Raw genomic sequence first — 16,901 nt, forward strand, 5'->3', positions numbered from 1 at the left:
AACCTATAGAACCTCAAGCTTGCTGGTTTCCCTACAAACGAGAGACACATCGCACAGCTTGGCGCCAGGCCATGTCTGCAGGCCTTGAGGCTTCCTTCTAGTCCACGTCAAAGGAGCGGCTTTGAAGATGCCGCTGAATTGGCTCCGTTGCAGCACCAGCTTGATCGAATTGAGCGCTCGGCTTTTGGGGTGTGGCTCCGCCCCAGGACAGCAGCCGGCTCGCAACGGCGCGCAGCTCCCGTGATGGACCTGCTCGCGATTGATTTGATGGACAGGTGGCAGAATCCTGCTGTGCGGCACCGCCGCAGAGAATTTTCCTCCCAGCGGAACGGGTTGACGAGGCTCCGCAAAAGAGAGCGGCGCGGCGGAGCGCTATCGGCCCGTTGCAGGTGCCTCGCCGCTTTTCAAAATTTTTCCCCAAATCTCTCTCCTACCTCCGCTCCCCTCCCCCCTACCGCCGCCTCCCGCTCGAACCAGCTTCTGGATCCTTCTCCCAGGCGCGGATGGAGCGGAAGTTCTACGAGAAGTACGCCTCCCTCAAGGTACCTCTCGCCCGCTTCTTCCTTGCCCCGTTTCTCTGCCACCCCCCCCCCCCCCCCCCGGCCCGCGGTGGCTTGATGCTGCACTTACTTTTTGTCCGGTTGGATCCCCCGCCGCGTCGCAGAAGCGGAAGCTGCTCGACGAGGGGTTGGAGCGGAAGCGGGAGAAGGAGCTCAATGAGCTTTACGATGGTAAGGCTAGGCCTCTGAATTTGGGTTGGATTGTGGGAGGGAGAGGGTTTTGGGAGACACGGTTTTCTTTTCGCTTCATTTTGATTTTGATTTTCTGTTCTGATGATGATGCAGCCATGAAGGATTGGGTCCGCGGCCTCCAAACAGATAAAGAGGAGCTCAGTGAGAAGCTGTAAGATGCGCCTGTCACTATTGAGTGTGGGTTAGGGTTCCCTTGTTTCGGGGTGGAAATGGTGCCTGCACCGTTACTTATGTCCTTTCTCTGTCGTTTTATTTTTGCTAATTTGATGATTCCAGCGTGGACAAGGAGGATGAGCTTGAGAAGGCCCGCCAGGATTTCCTTGCAGACATTCGAGGTAAGAATCTCTCTTTTTAGTTGGACCTGTTTGAGCTCTTGGAATAGAAACGCTTATTAGTCTGGCACATGTATGGAACTGAAACACAACTTTGGGAAATAGAGGCAGTGATGCATCCTGATTAAAATTACTTATTGATCAACACATTCCACACTCCTAGCGATTATCTTGGTTATGCTCTGCATCAGAATCAGCTCGGCGGGCATTTCTGAGTATCTAACTAATGATGAACGGTGCAAATACTACTGAAGCTTACATGTCGAGTCTGATCAGCTTTGATTTCTTAAATAAGTTTTCATTCTCCTAGTCTTACTGCTTGCAACCATGTTTTTTTTATTTGTAGCTTGTCATGACAACTAGACATGAACTGAGTTAATCCTTTTCAGCTGATTCTCCTTGCTATGATGTACTTGTGAACGGAGTCTCCTTAATTTGATGTATTTATGCCTGAAAGCACCATACACAAAGACCGGCGATGCACTGGCTCTAAAAATTGTTAAGAAGAAATGGCCACACACACCCTATTAAATGGCATGCTACAGTCGTTTACTGTTTTTCACAGCATTGCAGCATAAACTGAGGGAGGAACTGTTGCAATACCTATGCTCTTGCTTTCCTCTGTGGATGAATACTTGAAAAGGGAATCCCGAGTGGTAGGAGAAATTGTGAAATGGAGAGAATATATATACACTAGTTGGATTACTGTCTATAAAATTGCCACGCAGATGTGTGTCAAACAGTTCAGACCAGAGCATACTATCTTACTGCACTGTGGATGCCGAAGGACATCCAAGTTTGATGTGTGTCAACTTACTGCTTCGCATTACTGGATTGCTGGCTATAGCTAATTAGCATCAGATGAATTAAGAATATTTTATTCTGTATACATTTATTGGAATTGAACTATTTTGTATTGTTTGCAATATGGTCACACAATCGGTCAATTTTGCATTCATAATGTTTTGAATAGTGTTTGGCAGGTTGACCCATTGAAATGGTATCTGTACTTGTTTTCATACCCTTGTCCTTTTGCTATGCTGCAATCCTACATTAGTCCTGACGTGGTAATTTAGGTCATAGTTTGCACGCACCTGCAGTGGCGGAGTGTGCAGTTAATTGAAGGGGGGGCGGTTGCTACAGTATGCCAATAGGCCTCACGTCGCCGTGTGCGCGCCCATGATTGCGTGCCGCTCGCCGCTGAAAACCAGCCGAGGATCCAGCCGAGTGGGGCAGGCATGCGTGCGTGATTGCGCGAATCATGACCGTCCGCCCCACGCGCGCCTCGTTGATCTCACCCTGCCCTCTGCCCCCTTCCCTTTGTCAGATGGGATCATTGAGAGAGAGAGGGAGGGGAGAGCCGAGGTGATTGGATAAGCGTGCTGACCAGGCGAGCGGGTGTCCCAAGGGCCAGCCAAGGGTATTGTTTCTCGTAGCAGCTGTTTTGGCTGTGGGAGCGTATGCTCCGCACGTAGCCAAGCGTGCTGACAGTGACGAATTTTCCTGAGCCAAGGGGGGGCCGGAGCCCCGTATGGCCCCCACGTAGCTACGCCACTGCGCACCTGGTTAATAATCTGGACATGACTGCATAATTCATCACAATTTGTGAGATGGAGCAGTCCTTTGGCATCACCATTGCTTTTAATGTTGCCATGATGTTTCATTTTCCAATCTTTTTTATTAATTTGGTGTCAACTAAGTTGATTTAATGATTTTAGGTGCCACAGTTTACTTATTCAATTTTTGTTTCATGCAGCAAGGGACAGTGAAATTCTGTGGCTTAAGCAGCTCTTGGTTGAGAAGACTGAAAAAAACAATTCTACTGCTACTAGATCTGTGGACCTCACACCTGAAATTATCCATGAAAATCCAACTCAAATATCGCCTAGAAGGAAGACACCACAATCAAACATCAAGGCAAAGAGGGTACAATTGAGTGAAAGTACTGCCATTCCTCACAGCAGCCTTGAGGAGGAATCTCAAGAGGTCAGTTGTCTGTGGAAGCCCAACTAGTTCCTTTTAATATAAAAGTATTTGAGTTAGCTTTGTTTACTAATACTTTTTCGTGTGGCTTGAATTTATCTGGTCCTGCAGCTACAATGCTCTAGAAGATATACATGCACCTCAGGTTAGTGAAAATATAAATGCTGTTACTACTTGGTCGCATGCCTTCAAATTATTTAATCAGTGTGTTTGTTGATTCAGGGAACGAGATAAACGAATGTCCCAGCGCTCATATGTTTCACTTGCTGCTTCAATCTTTAGTTCGCATGAAGCTCACAGTAGATGATGGAACAGAAAATTTTTCGGTTTCAGTCTCCCATGAAGCTACCGGTACTTGTTCACCTGAATCTCATCTTCTTGTTTCACTGCAGCTTAATTCCAGAACAGCACTAGCTACTCTGCATTATATTTTGTATTGTCATGTTGTTACTATCAGTATGTGATTTAGTATGTTACTTGTTGTTGCCAGCGTAAATGTTCAGACTGTAATTATGCTGAGGAACCGGTGCTGCATCTGAAGCCTTAATAATATTTCTGAAACTGAATTAGATGATCAAAAGCAGATGATATTATCTTTATTAAAAAAAGCATATGTTTTTGTTGATTTTTTGTTTGGTCTTGTCTTTCATATGGAATAACTTGCATACAGACCTTATTGGGTACAAACATGTGTAATAATTTCATGGTGACTGTAAAACTGATTTTAGAGCATGAATTATCGGACTAAATGCAATACATACAAATCGTCAGACGTCAGTATCTGAAATTTATAATATGGTGATATATTAACTTATTTTTCAATGGCATACTCCGAGCATCTTTTGGAAATATTAGTGACAGATTAGGTGGAGGTGTAAACCTTCTTGGTAAGTACTGTCAGTACACCCTACGATTACGACAGCTATCATGTTAACAAAGCAATATCTGTCTTATGGGTTTCATTTCATTCCAGGATGCTACTTTTACTCTCAAGTCATGTAGTGTAAATGAACTGATTATAATGCTTATGGAGTTGTTCAAATCGATGCAGGTTATAGTTTCACCCTCACATGGTTAGAGAAACCTGGTGAATGGTCTTATAAGCTGTCTTCATTGGGCACCCTGGAAAGGATAGCCGCCAATTGGATGAAGCAGGACATAAGATTTAGCATGAACATGTGCCGTCTGTTCTTCGAGCGGATATCAAACATCATCACTAAAGGGTGACAGCATGCTCTTCATTAGAGCTATAGCTACCTCAGCTTGCCCCTCTCGATGTATAAAATGAAGCTGCTTATCTTGAACCTGCAAGCCTCTGATGTGTAAATGTGACCTCTGGATGTGAAAAAGAAAAAAAAAATATTGAAGTGCTATCTTGTGGCAGAACTGTTTTGCTGTCTGTCTTCTTTAATCGACCTTACAAATAGTTCATAGGTGACGGTGCCATGGCATGGGTCACCCAATGTGACCGTCAGGCGTCAGTTCATGGTTCAAGATGTTAATCACTTAATGCACAGACTTGGCAGGAAACTTTGGGATCTCCATATATTTAGCTGTTCCTTTTTGCCCTGGAACTGTCCCATAAATATTGATGTCATGGTCAATTCGAACATCTCCAGTTCAAATGAAACTGAGGCAATTTCGAAACATTTCCATGTCGCGATGTGGAAATGAAATTGTAGAATGATGTGAAATAATAGGTTAATATAACAGATAATTTAGATAGGGGTGAAAGAACATTTAGGTATCTTCTTTAGAAATGTTTGCAAAGTTAGGAAATTAATAATCTGTTACATCTGTCAAGGTTTGGGAGAAACAATATATCCCCATACAGAAGAATTGGCTTGGTTGCCATCCTGTTGGTGGACAGAGTTGCCCGCGGCTACTTCGATTTTCCGCATTTGCCCCCCCCCCCCCCCCCTCGATCAGAACTCCAGCCGAGTATAAAACACTGCAACAGGAGGGGAAATGACTTCTGTCTGCTCCTACTCGTATAGATTTTCGTATGGGAAACAGAGGTCATTTGAAACCGCACTTTTTCGAGATCACGCTGATGCAGTTTGTGAACATCCTCGAGATCCCGCTGATGCGTTTTCTGAGCATTTCTGAGATGGAATTTGTCGCTCCAGAATCAAGATTGAAACAACAAGAGGCGATAACAACTACTACTGTGAAACGAATCACTGCCACTGAACATCCAGAACTCAAAAAACAATTACAGACTCGCCAAGCACGAGGCGACTCGCATCCTCCCCTGCTATACCACCAGACTGGAAACCGAAACCGAACCCGACCAAAGAATGCACCTAACCCCCTTGTCATCGAAGCGAGATCACTGCTTGCGGAGCTTCTCCATGCCACCACTCGCGAAGCCGCGCCGGCGGCATCTGCGCCGGGCGCCTTACTCCCCCTTCCTCTACGCGGCGGGCTTGTAGAGCTTCTCCACCATCTTCCTGAACTCTGAACAATAGAGAACGAGGAAAAAGCAAATGATTCAGAACAAGAACTCGATGAATCGCTCGATCCGAAGTGAGATGTCGAATCGCGTACCTTCCTGGTTCGCCCAGAGCGCCGCCGCCTGCGTGTTGAGCGGCGAGTCGTTGTTCGGCTCTGCACAAAGAAGCGGCCCACCAACCCATCCGTCAGAATCAAGAACGCAATCAGCACAAAGGGATGGATGGACGGATCTAGCAAATCGGCTGCGACTGGTTACCTCCGAGGAGGCTCTGGATGGAGAGCAGGATGGTGCGGACGTCGTAGGCCGAGGACCACTTGTCCTGGAGGATGTCGAGGCAGATGTTGCCGTGGGCGTCGACGTTGGGGTGGAAGCACGGCGTGTCGAACCGCACCTTGGGCGGCTTGTAGGGGTACTCGGCGGTGAAGGCGAGAGCGAGGCGGTAGGAGGTGCCCTCGTAGGCGGTTCCCGCCGACCCGGCGATGGTGCCCACCCAGTGGAAGATGTTGTCCCCCTCCGGGAACGCCGACACGCCGGGGTCGCCGCCCATCATCAGCGCCATCAGCTCCGACTGCAGCCGCCGCACCACCGACTGGCCCTCCGCGCCCTTCCCGGGCCCCGCCGCCGCCGGCTTCGGCCCCGCCGCCGACGCCGAAGCCGCGGGGACGTTGCCAGTCTGCGACTCCTGGTTCTCTCCGCGGGCCATGGCTGGCGATCGGGCCATGGCTGGCGATCGGGCCGGCGTGGTTCCTCTCCCCCCCTTGGCTCGCCGGCGGCGATCGAGTGGGTGGAGGCGCAGGGAGAGATTGGATTGGAAGAGAGCGGGGGAGAGAGAGGAGGCGGCGGCGGCGCGGGATTTAAAGGCGATTGGGTGGGAATGCGAGGCTCTAGTGACCGTTGCGGGCAGCGGGCTGGCTGAGAGGCCGCGGCCGGCGGCGGCGGCGCGGGATTTAAAGGCGATTGGGTGGGAATGCGAGGCTCTAGTGACCGTTGCGGGCAGCGGGCTGGCTGAGAGGCCGCGGCCGGCGGCGGCGGCGCGGGATTTAAAGGCGATTGGGTGGGAATGCGAGGCTCTAGTGACCGTTGCGGGCAGCGGGCTGGCTGAGAGGCCGCGGCCGCGGCCGCCGACCTGGCTCTGGCTGGCTCCAACGGCTGGTCCGGGGGCACACGGCGTCGGCGTGGCAGGGGGCGGTGGGTGGCTGACGAAGTGTGGGTCCGGGGGTGGCAGGTGTGTGTGGGCGGTGGCAGGCTGGACTGATCACCGCCGTGTCAAATCAAGGGCTCGGACCCAACATTTTAAATTAGAAAATTTAAGGATCAGATTTTAAAAAAAGCTGGACTCTAATTTTATATAATTTTAAATTAAATAATTTAAGAATCTTTTTGGGCTGTGAAGAGGCCACTAGGGCCATGGTCCATTACCACCTCTACATGATGGTTGTCGGTGTCCTGACCCGGCGGTCCGGATCCCAACTAATAATGCTGCGTGTTTCCTCGTCCCAGATGTTGATGCAAGATGTAACACAGTAACACACGAGTTTATCCTGGTTCCGGCCACGGGACCGTACGTACAGCAAGGGGGAGTGCGAGGGCACTGTATTATCTTGCACCTGTGGTGCCTGTAGTAGGGGGATACATGCGCGGCGAGAGAGGGAGGGAAGCCCTCAGGTCTCTGCTAGAGGAGAAGTCGATTGAGGCGAGTGCTAATATCGAGTGCTGAGCGTTGTGTTTGCGTGATGATGATTGCGACGTCCCCCTTAAAGGAAGCCCGTCTCCTCCTTTTATAGTCACAAGGAGGGACGGTGTACATGCGCAGGGGAACATAGAAGTCGTCGTTTTCCCCCGAATCGCGGGGGTGCAGTGGTCGAATACTGTGGGAAGTACACTGTGGGGCATGACGTCGGGCGTGGCAGTCGTCCTGGGTATCGTACTTGGTCTTGTGGAGATCGCGCCGGCGTCCTGCCAGCCCCAGCAGGCGGCATGGTCCTCGCTGTAGGGTGTACAGTCCTCCAGATGTGGCGTAGTGGCGTTCCGTGGGCCCTGCAGGTCAGGGTCTTGCGTGCCCCAGCGGTAGCGGGGCACGCGGCGGTCCCGGACCCCCCTGAACGGAGTGCTGGTGCGCGCACTAGGAGGTCCGGGAGACACACGGAGATCCCGGACCCCTCGAGGGGGAGGTCCGGGACTCCGGCTGCGAGTGCTGAGCGTCTCTCCTTGAGGGGTACGTGGCGACGCCGGACCCCTTCCCAGGCAGGGGGCGGGTCCGGGGCCATACGTGTGGTGAGGTGGAGTTCGATCAGCCGGAGTTGGCAGAATAGTAACGGAAACTGTGCCGAGCACGTCTCGTCCCGCGTCGCAGGTTCCCACAGTGCCGCCACAGCGTCCGGGATGGCGGAGCAGTGACCGGAGTTGGCGGACGGGACTCCGGTCACAGCCACTGTGGGGAATGGCGGCCTGACGCCGTCTGTCTTGGGCGCTGTGGAGGAGTGGTTGGCATTCAATGCCTCTATACGACAGGCGGGTGAGCGGCAGGGACGTTTGTCTTCTTCGTCGAGGGGTGGCCTCGAGCGAGACGGAGATGATTCGCCCTGCTCGAGGGTAGGTTCGCTACCCTCGAGCGAGGCGGAGATGTTTTGCCCAATCAAGGGTAGATTCGCTGCCCTCGAGCGAGGTGGAGATGCGGGGCGCAGTCGAGGGTCCCGATGGGAGCCCTCGAGCGAGGCGGAGATCGCCCCGCGAGTCCGAGGGGGTCGCAGATGGGCCGCATGCCGGGCTTCTTTGAGTTCTTTCCTTTCTTCCAGATTGGAAAGAGGCCGTGGGCCTTCGTGGGCTCAGTCGCCTAACATGTGTTTGCGTTTTTTATGGTGATCTTAGTACCATGATTAGGGTGTCCCTAATCGTGGTACCCGACAGTAGCCCCCGAGGCTTTGGTCGAGTCAAGGGATTCGGCCAAAGGGTATTTCGGCGATTTTACCCCTTGACGTGATCGATCGGTGCTGTGCTTCCGCCAGGCGCACCTGGGTGCCGGCCCAGCGGATGAGACAACTCGTCGGTCGGGGTAGTGCGCCTACGGAGAAAGTACTTCGAGGCGCGCGCCCCTTCTTGTTTTGTTCCGGGGACAAGACGCGTCAGCACGCCGAGCGGGCCAGGGCAATGATGGCGCCTACTGCTTTGCAGCCAGTGCGTTTGCTACGCTGTCCCGCGCTCAGGGTCTCGGCCCTGCTCCCCCTAGTCACCTTGCGGCGCGCCGTTCGAGGGCAGTCGGCCAGCGCCGATGCTGTGCCGCTCAGCGTCCAAGGGCTCAGCTTTGCTTTGTCGCGTCGTATCTCAGCACGGTAACCGAGGGTATCTCTCGTTCGTGGAGTGCCGCGCCATCACGGGCGGTCCAAGCCTTCGCCCTTCGATAGGCTTGAAGCTTGGCGCCCTCCGCAGCAATAAATAAGGGTCGTGGAACTCCCTTTCCTCTCCAACTTTCCTGCTCTTATTTTTAGCATCGCCTATGTCTCGTAATGTTTTTCTTTGCCTTTCACGTCTGGCCCCCTGATGGGGTGGCCTGGCTTTTTTAGGCTTCGGTGCTAGAAGAATGCTTGCGAGCGGCGGGGGAAAACCGGAGAGGGCGTGCGCACCATCCCTTAGCTTCAGTGGGATCAGCAGAAGAGCACTGGGCCCGTGGGGTCCTACTTCTGCGATGTCCCCTAGCCTGAAGGGGGATGGAGACGCCTGACCATGGCGCAGGTGCCAGGTTTGGTGGCTGTTTTTCGCATCGTCCCCCTTGGCGACAAAGTTGCTCTCGGGGAGACGGTGTGGAGGGTGTTGTCCGCCAGCTCGACCCCCTGCAGGGTCTTCGGTGGAGGGGATGCTAGAAGAAAGCTTGCGAGGAGGGCATCCCACTGGACCCGTGCGGTCTGGGGGCTATTCCTCGTAATCTCTAGCAGCCTGGCCGTTGTGCTAGCCAGGGGCTCGGTGCTTTCCTTCGTCGCTCGCTCCTCCCCAAGACAGGGAAAATTGCCACGCAGGTGGCAATGCGTTTGTACCTTTCGATGGCTTTAAGCCGGTAGCCCTTTCGTAATCTTTGTTTGTAAAGAGCAATGAAGTCTCCTTCTCCTTCACGGAGAGGACGACCGAAAGTGTATGGGTGGATACTACCCCCGCAGGAGATTTCGATCCTCGAATGTGTGAAGTTTCCTCCGTGGGGGCGCGTCAGCGCACCCGCGGGTGTAGCCCCCGAGGCCTTGGAGGAGTGTTTGTACTCGTCCAAGGGCTATAAACGTCGCCCCGCTTGGTTGCTTCACTGGAGTGGCCGTCCAGCGTCTTTTTCAGCCGGCATCGGCACTCTTTCAGCCGCCCTCGGCATTCTCAGTGCTGGCACAGCGACCCAGTATCCAGCTTAACCATCTAGCAGGCGTGCGTTAAGAGTGGGAGTTTTGATTAGACACACGGAACTTCACAATTGACGATCGTCGACCCATTCGAGGGTGCGGCCTGAGCCGCAGTGTGCGAGGAGCCCCCGAGCCCCGGCCTACGTAAAGGCGTTCAGGGAACCCTCGACTTTGGTTACGGCCCTCGTCGCCCTTCCGCAGGGAGGAGGGGTGAAGCGCACCATGCTACCCATGCCCGGGCCGCGAGCTATGGCTGCTTCGGTGAGCTGTTATCGGGTAGTTCAAGTGGACGTCCGTGCCCCGTTCGATAAGGGTCGGCTCGTGGTCCGTGGACACGTCACATAAAGCGCTCGCGAAGGTTTGCTAGGCAGGGCTTGGACCCGTTCGATAGGGTCCGAGGGCTCGATGCTCTCCCTCGATGGGATCCCCCTGCTAGGCACCCTCGACTGGCCTTGAACACTGCGTAGGACGTCTCGAACTCCGCGTTCGAGGGTAGCTTCTACGGCACGTCCATGCAGCCCCTGACTCTGGCGATCTGGGGCACCTGTCCAGGCTTCGAACCCCTGACCAGTAAGGCCTCGGAATAAGGTTCCCTCAAGGGTGAAGTGCCCCGAAGGGAATATTCCGCACGGTTCGAAAATGGCGCGGAGTCGCCGGTCGTGTGTGCGGGTCTTCCGCTGGTCGTGGGCGACGTGGCCCAATTCGTGCGGTGCGGTGCGGGCACGCCTTTTCAGGCGGCTACCTCAGGTAGACGAAGCGGCGTGGGCGGCGGCTGACGGATGGAATAGCGCAACAGTCGCGCCGCGCCCGTCGATTACCGCGCCGTAATTATTGCCGAGTGCGTGCGTGGGACCCATTCGTCAGCGACGGCAAAATCTACCGCATTGAGTGCGGTGGATTCGGGCCGTGGCGGCGTATCCGCGCGCCGTAGTGAAATAAAAGGGAGAGAGGGGGGACTGTTTGGGCTCACCTGGCCATTTGCCTTCATCTCCCTTGCCTTCTTCACCTCCCCTGCATCCTGAGCCCATAGCCAAGAGCGAGAGGAAGAAGAAGGAGAGGGCGAGAGCGTGCCTTTGGCGCCACAAAGCTCGTCTTCCCACACCTCCCCGTAGTTCAAAGCCATGTCAGATATCCGGGAGCCGGTGCCGTGGGGGAAGTCTGTAACAGCCCACGTGCTGGTGGGCCGGGCCAAATTCACGAGTACTGTGTAGCAGTACTGTAGCAGCGCAAATTGATCTCATACTGGAAGTGGAAAGGAACCCAGAACAGCTTAAATACCAGGCCTAGGGAAGCTAAATAACTCTGGTTGCAACCTTTTGCGCGAAGCGAGGACGAAAGCGCAAGAGAGTTATTTAGCAGGTGTGGTTTACTCAACGTGCAGAGTAGATCTTAGCCGTTATCCCGGGGCAGGTCGTTACAAAGTCCACCGCCACAGAGGCGGTTCTGGTGCAGCTGGTGGCCGACCGGCTGCTACCAATGAACATCAGCCCGGAGCGGCCGGCGTGGATTGCCCCGTGGCCGGAGGAGACCGAGCCGAACCCCCCTGAGGGCTACGTCGTGAGCCTCGTGCGTCTGCACGAGCGGGGATTCGGCGTCCCCGTCAGCAAGTTCATGCGGGTGTTGCGCGAGCACTACGGAGCAGAGCTGCACAACTTGGGCCCAATTCTGTCTCGCAGGCGGCGGTCTTCGTCGCCGTCTGCGAGGGATACTTGGGGATCGAAGCCCACTGGGATCTGTGGATCCACCTCTTCTGCAGCGAGCTCTTCGTCGAGAACGTGAGGGGGCAACCGAAGAGGTTCGCGCGCGCCAGAGGCTTGATGCTCCATCTGCGTCCGAGCCGGTAGAATCTCTACATCCCGAACAAGATGACCACCAACAACGCCGGGTGGACTCGTGGGTGGTTCTACCTGCGCAACTTCGGCAACAAGCTCCCGGCCTTCACCAACAAGGTGCTTCGGGAGAGACCAGCCAAGTGGGACTGGGGGGTGTCGCCCCCAGCGCACCAAGCCAGGCTCGAGGTCCTCACCGAGGCGCTGGTGCACCTGGCGAGGAAGGGGTTGACGGCGGCTGCCGTCATCGCAAACTTCCACCGGCAGAGGGTGATTCCTCTGACGGAGAGAAGCCTGCCGATCTTCGGCCTCACCCCCGGGGTCCCGGCCTCGGGGTCGAGGACGTCGATGGTACTGCTCCCTCGAGGCATCGCAGCCCGGAGGGCAAGGAATGCGGTGGCGGAGTTCCCCAATGACGCAACCGATCTCTGGGAGATCAAGATGCGCCCCGAGCCGGGGTTCCTTTCATTGGTAAGTCTCGATTTCGATCCGTTGTCGATTCGTGTTATTCCTTTCCCCTTCCTGCTTCCTGACTCCGATTTGATTGCGTCTTGCAGGGGGTGAGCCACAGGTGCCACCCCTCGAGGCCTCCGATCCCGGAGGAACGTGAGGTCAACCGCCTTCATGCGGAGGTGGTGAAGAAGCGGAAGGAAGCGGCGGAGGCTGCCGCTGAGTGGAAGTGGAAGAGGGAAGCGAAGCACGATAGGGCGTGCAAAATCGCTCGCGCAGAGGGGAAACCGCGGCCCGCCACGCCCGAGTCCACGGACGAGGAGGAGGACGCCTCGGATGCCGAGGCCAACCTCCCCGGTGATGTCGAGGCGGCAATAGGCGCGGATTCCCCGCCGGTATATCAAGAGGCTGGCGACGAGGACGCGCCAGCGACACCGCATGAGGCGAGGCCCGCACCAGGGTCGTTGGCGGACCCGCCCCTCGCGGGGACGGAGCGAAGGTCGCCCACGCCGGCGGCGGGTCGAGGGTCATCCATGCCGGCAGTGGGTGGAGGATCGTCTGCGCCCGTGGCGGAGCGGGGGTCGTCCCTGCCAGCGACGGGTGAGGGGATCCCCGCGCCCGCGATATCGACGGGCGGCGACGGGTCCGCGGCGAGCGCGGAGACGTCCGTGCAGACGACCTTGAGGCCTCAGCCTACTCCGAGGGCGACACCCTCGGATCAGTCGTCGAGGGGCGTCGGTGTGCCGCAGGCCCGAAGGAGCGGCACGGGCAAACGCAGTATGAGTGCCCGGTCCGGGTAAGTATTTTTGGTTTTGTTCGTTGTGTTCATTTGATCGATCGCCCAGTCCTGCTAACCTTAGCTTTCCTTCCCCGATTTCTACCTCCGGGGCCGTCGCCAAGGACGCAGCTCCGCTCGCGCCGACCAAAGCCCTCAAGACTGGGGCATGCACCACGCCGCACTCGGCGCCGCAGCCCCCGCCCGTTGTGGATATCGTGGCGGAGGCTGCGAAGCTGCGGGAGGCGATGGCTCGCGGGGCCCAGGCGGCCCAACAGGCTCGAGCGCCGGGGAACGGGGGCGACGCCGGCCAGAGCGGAGCTGAAGCAGCCGCTTCGGCTGACGCCGTGGGGGAGGCCGGCCTGGGCGGCGCAGATGACGCCGCCCGGCCGGACGTCGAAGCCGAGGTCGGTCGGAGCAACGCGGATAGCGCCGCCCGGCCGGTCGCAGAGAAGGGAGCTGGTGGGGATGCGTAGGAGTACCCCGCCAGCCAAACGGAGGCAGAGACCCTCGTCCTCGAGCCCCCGAGGGCTGGTGTCGAGGGAGTCACAGAGGAATCGGTGCAGAGGGCGCCAGTGGCGGAGGAAGCCCGCATCTCGGTGCCCGCAGAGGCCCAGGATGAGGGTGTCGTTGCGGCGATGACGGCGTAGACGGTGATGGCGCAGGCGGCGACGGACAGCGTGATCCTGGTGGTGCAGCTGCCGGACACCAGTGAGGAATATGGGGATTCGAGAGACATCGACCCCGCTGCTGCGGCGAGCGCCGCCGACAAGATCGCTGAATTCAAATTGGCCTGTGCGGAGGTGCTCGACGAGGGGACATCCGAGGGACCCTATCACGGGGAGATCATCCAGTCCGGGGTCCACCCGGAGTTTCTCCGCGATGAGCGAGAGGAGGAGGCCGTCTAGCAGGCGCAGATCGATGCAGGTTCTCAAATTCAGAACCGCCTCGATCGTGCCCTGGAGCTCCATCGGACGACAGATTTCCAGATCATCAGATAAGCGGCTCCTCCCCTAGAATCGTTCACATTTTTGGCCCTGATTTTGTTTGTTTTACCCACGCTGTCGGTACCCTGTAGCAGGGGTACCCACGCTTACCGCAGCAAGACAGGACCCTCGTAGTTATCCGTAACTACGCGTAAGGACGGATTAGCCAGGCCCCACCGGTCAGGCTCTTCCCTCACCAGGCCAACGGCCCCGGACCCGTTCCCCGCCTGGGGATGGGTCCGGAGACGCCACGTGTCTCTAAGGGATGGAAGCTCCGAGCTGACAGCCAGGCCTCGGACCCCCCATAGGGGTCCGGGACCTCCTGCGCCATCCGGACCCCCCTTACCGTGCGGGGGTCCGGAGACGCCACGTGTCCCGGGGGCACGGGCGCGGGCTCGTGCGCGAGTCCTCCGCAAGGGGGACTCGCCCACCCACCACATTTAATGTGGATGGTTGACGCATGCTCTGCCGCCGCAGCACGCGGGACAGCCTTTGACAGGCCCCGCTGTGCACCGCGTATTACCAAGGTGCACAGTGCAGCCGCCTGTGCCACGTCCGCGCAGAGCTCGTCAGCCGCATTAAATGGATACGACGGCATGGCACTTTTCCATCATACCGCCTACGCCGCTCCCTACACAGCCGTTTAGCTACGTGGCAGGCGACGCCACTGGCTACGACGGGCGCCGTTCCGACAAGACAGCGCCTAGACACGCTGAACGGGAGACTCCAAGAGCAGGCAAAGATATCCAGAGAAAGATCTCCTTTGCCTGCAGCGCCATAATGATGAACAGTACTATATTTTGTACCGCATCACTGGGCCCACTTGTCGGGGTCCTGGCAGCCATGTACGCGCCTCCCTTGAGATATAAAAGGGAGGCACTCGCTGTGTACAGGGGAGCTCCAGACGAACGCAAGCTCTCACACTCTCGTGGGGAGACAATACAACACACAGTGGACGTAGGGTATTACGCTCCGGCGGCCCGAACCACTCTAAATCTTGCTGTGTTCATTGTGTTCTTGAGTGAGATCATTCTGGGACTAGCTAACCCCCGAGTACACACCCTCTGGGCTAGGGCGGGTGCCTTCCGCCACCCGGCCGTGGTTGTAGCTCCACGACATTTGGCGCGCCAGGTAGGGGCGTCTTTAGCTGGTCACAGTTCATCTCCTCATCGTCCCCATAGTTCGTGTGGACGACGTAGAGATGACGGAGGGTGTGGCATCCTCTACGCCACACGCTCCTCGTGTTCCTGCTCTAGGGGCAACTGTGCCTGTGGAGCAGCCACCGTCGGCAGCAGCGCGCGCTGCTCGCCGGCAAGAGTCAGGGCGCCCATCAAGGGCCCCCTCACAAGCTGCGAGCGGCGGAGCGCTGGCAGCGGCTAGGGAGTTGCTTCGCAACCCCCCGACTGGGGCAGCCTCGCCAGATGCCCTGAAGCAGTGGCGGGATGACCTTGACCGTCTCCTCCACCTGGCTCAGGTCTCCCCTAGTTCTGCAAGGACTGGGCAACGACCTCCGCCCGGCAATGCGGTGGTACCTTACCACCAGCGTCAGGGCGGTGCGTCGGCGTCCGTGCGCTCCCCTACCGTGAGGGGTGCACGAACAGAAGACCTGCGGGCGGAGCTCAACCGCCGGCGTGCGGGAGAGGATGCCCGCGTCTCCGTCGAGAGGGCGCGAGAGCGCCGTCTTAACATTGAGGGCCGTAACCTCAACGCCGACTTGGATGTGGTGGCACCCAAGCCCCCGGTGAACGCCCGGATACAGCCAGGCGCACCAGTTGCCGGGGTGGGCTGCGCTGCACTGGCGGACCACCTCCGAGCGGTGGCATGGCCATCCAAGTTCCGCCCCCATCTGCCGGAAAAGTACGACGGTACCACTAACCCGTCGGAGTTCCTGCAGGTGTACGTTACTGCCATCACAGCGGCTGGTGGTAACGGCGCCGTCATGGCAAGCTACTTTCATGTAGCCTTGTCTGGGCCAGCCCGGACCTGGCTCATGAACCTCACGCCTGGGACGATCCAGTCCTGGGAAGAGCTATGTGCAAGGTTCACAGCGAACTTCGCCAGTGCGTACCAGCAGCATGGCGTGGAGGCGCACCTCCACGCCGTGAGGCAAAAGCCCGGAGAAACGCTCCGGGCCTTCATCTCGCGCTTCACCAAGGTACGGGGTACCATTCCTCGTATCTCAGATGCATCTATTATCACTGCTTTCCGCCAGGGGGTACGTGACGAGAAGATGCTCGAGAAGCTGGCGACGCACGAGGTGGAAAGCGTCACTACGCTCTTCTCCCTGGCAGACAAGTGTGCCAGGGCCGCTGAGGGTCGTGCATGGCACTCAGCCCCCCAAAGCGGAGACGCCAAGGCTGGCGGCTCCAGTGCTACCGCTCAGGGCGGTGGCAAGAAGAAGAAGAACAAGAACTGGAATCGCGGGGAACTGCAATCTGGTGGACCAGTCGTTGCAGCGGCGGCGCCAGCGGCGACGCCGGCTGCGGCAGCAGCGGCTGGGGGCCAGAATGCACACGGCAAACGCCCTCGCCCGCAAGGTGGAAGCAGAGGTTCATGCCCAGTGCATCCCACCGCTCGCCACAGCGCCGCTGACTGCCGTGAGATCCAGAAGCTCGCGAAGCGGGTCAGTGGGCGGCGTGAGCAGTCCTCCAAGGACGGTTCATCCCCTCCTCGCCAGCGGGCCGGCAAGGAGAAGGCCTCCGACAGCGGGGCCGCCGCCGGGGAGAAGGAGCTGGGGTACCAATCCCCCGCTCGAGAGCTGAAGGGCGTCTACCACGATGACGACTCCGATTCCGACAACGGCGACCGCCGCAAGAAGCTGTATGTAATGTACGGCGGAAGCTGGGAACTTGTCTCCCGACGGGATGTGAAGACCCTTCGCTGGGAGGTCCTCTCGGTGAAGCCGGGGGTCCCGAAGGCGGCGCCGCACCAGAGGTGGATGAACACCACCATCTCTTTTGGGC

At 57.1% G+C, this 16,901-nt stretch overlaps 2 protein-coding genes across 5 annotated transcripts; one reads left to right on the forward strand and one right to left on the reverse strand.

Moving 5' to 3' along the window:
• Positions 1 to 353: 353 nt before the first annotated feature.
• On the forward strand, positions 354 to 4,613 carry LOC120706500. Of its 4 annotated transcripts, none has more exons than XR_005688320.1 (9): positions 354 to 542; positions 665 to 731; positions 846 to 903; positions 1,029 to 1,087; positions 2,841 to 3,070; positions 3,179 to 3,212; positions 3,290 to 3,418; positions 4,119 to 4,407; positions 4,444 to 4,613. XR_005688320.1 is itself a non-coding variant. In XM_039991164.1 (8 exons), exons 1-8 carry the CDS (start codon positions 504 to 506, stop codon positions 4,292 to 4,294), a joined length of 792 nt encoding a protein of 263 aa, XP_039847098.1. In that variant the 5' UTR covers positions 354 to 503; the 3' UTR covers positions 4,295 to 4,611. The 4 variants fall into 4 exon arrangements, 2 of the variants coding, with proteins under 2 accessions (XP_039847098.1, XP_039847099.1); XR_005688321.1 differs by having other exon boundaries at positions 4,119 to 4,344; positions 4,388 to 4,611; XM_039991164.1 differs by having other exon boundaries at positions 4,119 to 4,611.
• A 460-nt stretch (positions 4,614 to 5,073) lies between these two features.
• On the reverse strand, positions 5,074 to 6,385 carry LOC120706501 (ubiquitin-conjugating enzyme E2 20-like). The gene is made up of 3 exons (XM_039991166.1): positions 5,781 to 6,385; positions 5,618 to 5,677; positions 5,074 to 5,527 (listed from the first exon to the last, which is right to left on the reverse strand). Exons 1-3 carry the CDS (start codon positions 6,244 to 6,246, stop codon positions 5,484 to 5,486), a joined length of 570 nt encoding a protein of 189 aa, XP_039847100.1. The 5' UTR covers positions 6,247 to 6,385; the 3' UTR covers positions 5,074 to 5,483.
• Positions 6,386 to 16,901: the final 10,516 nt, after the last annotated feature.

The sequence above is a fragment of the Panicum virgatum genome, chromosome 5K (genome assembly GCF_016808335.1).
Source record: "Panicum virgatum strain AP13 chromosome 5K, P.virgatum_v5, whole genome shotgun sequence".
NCBI classification, from domain to species: Eukaryota; Viridiplantae; Streptophyta; class Magnoliopsida; order Poales; family Poaceae; genus Panicum; species Panicum virgatum.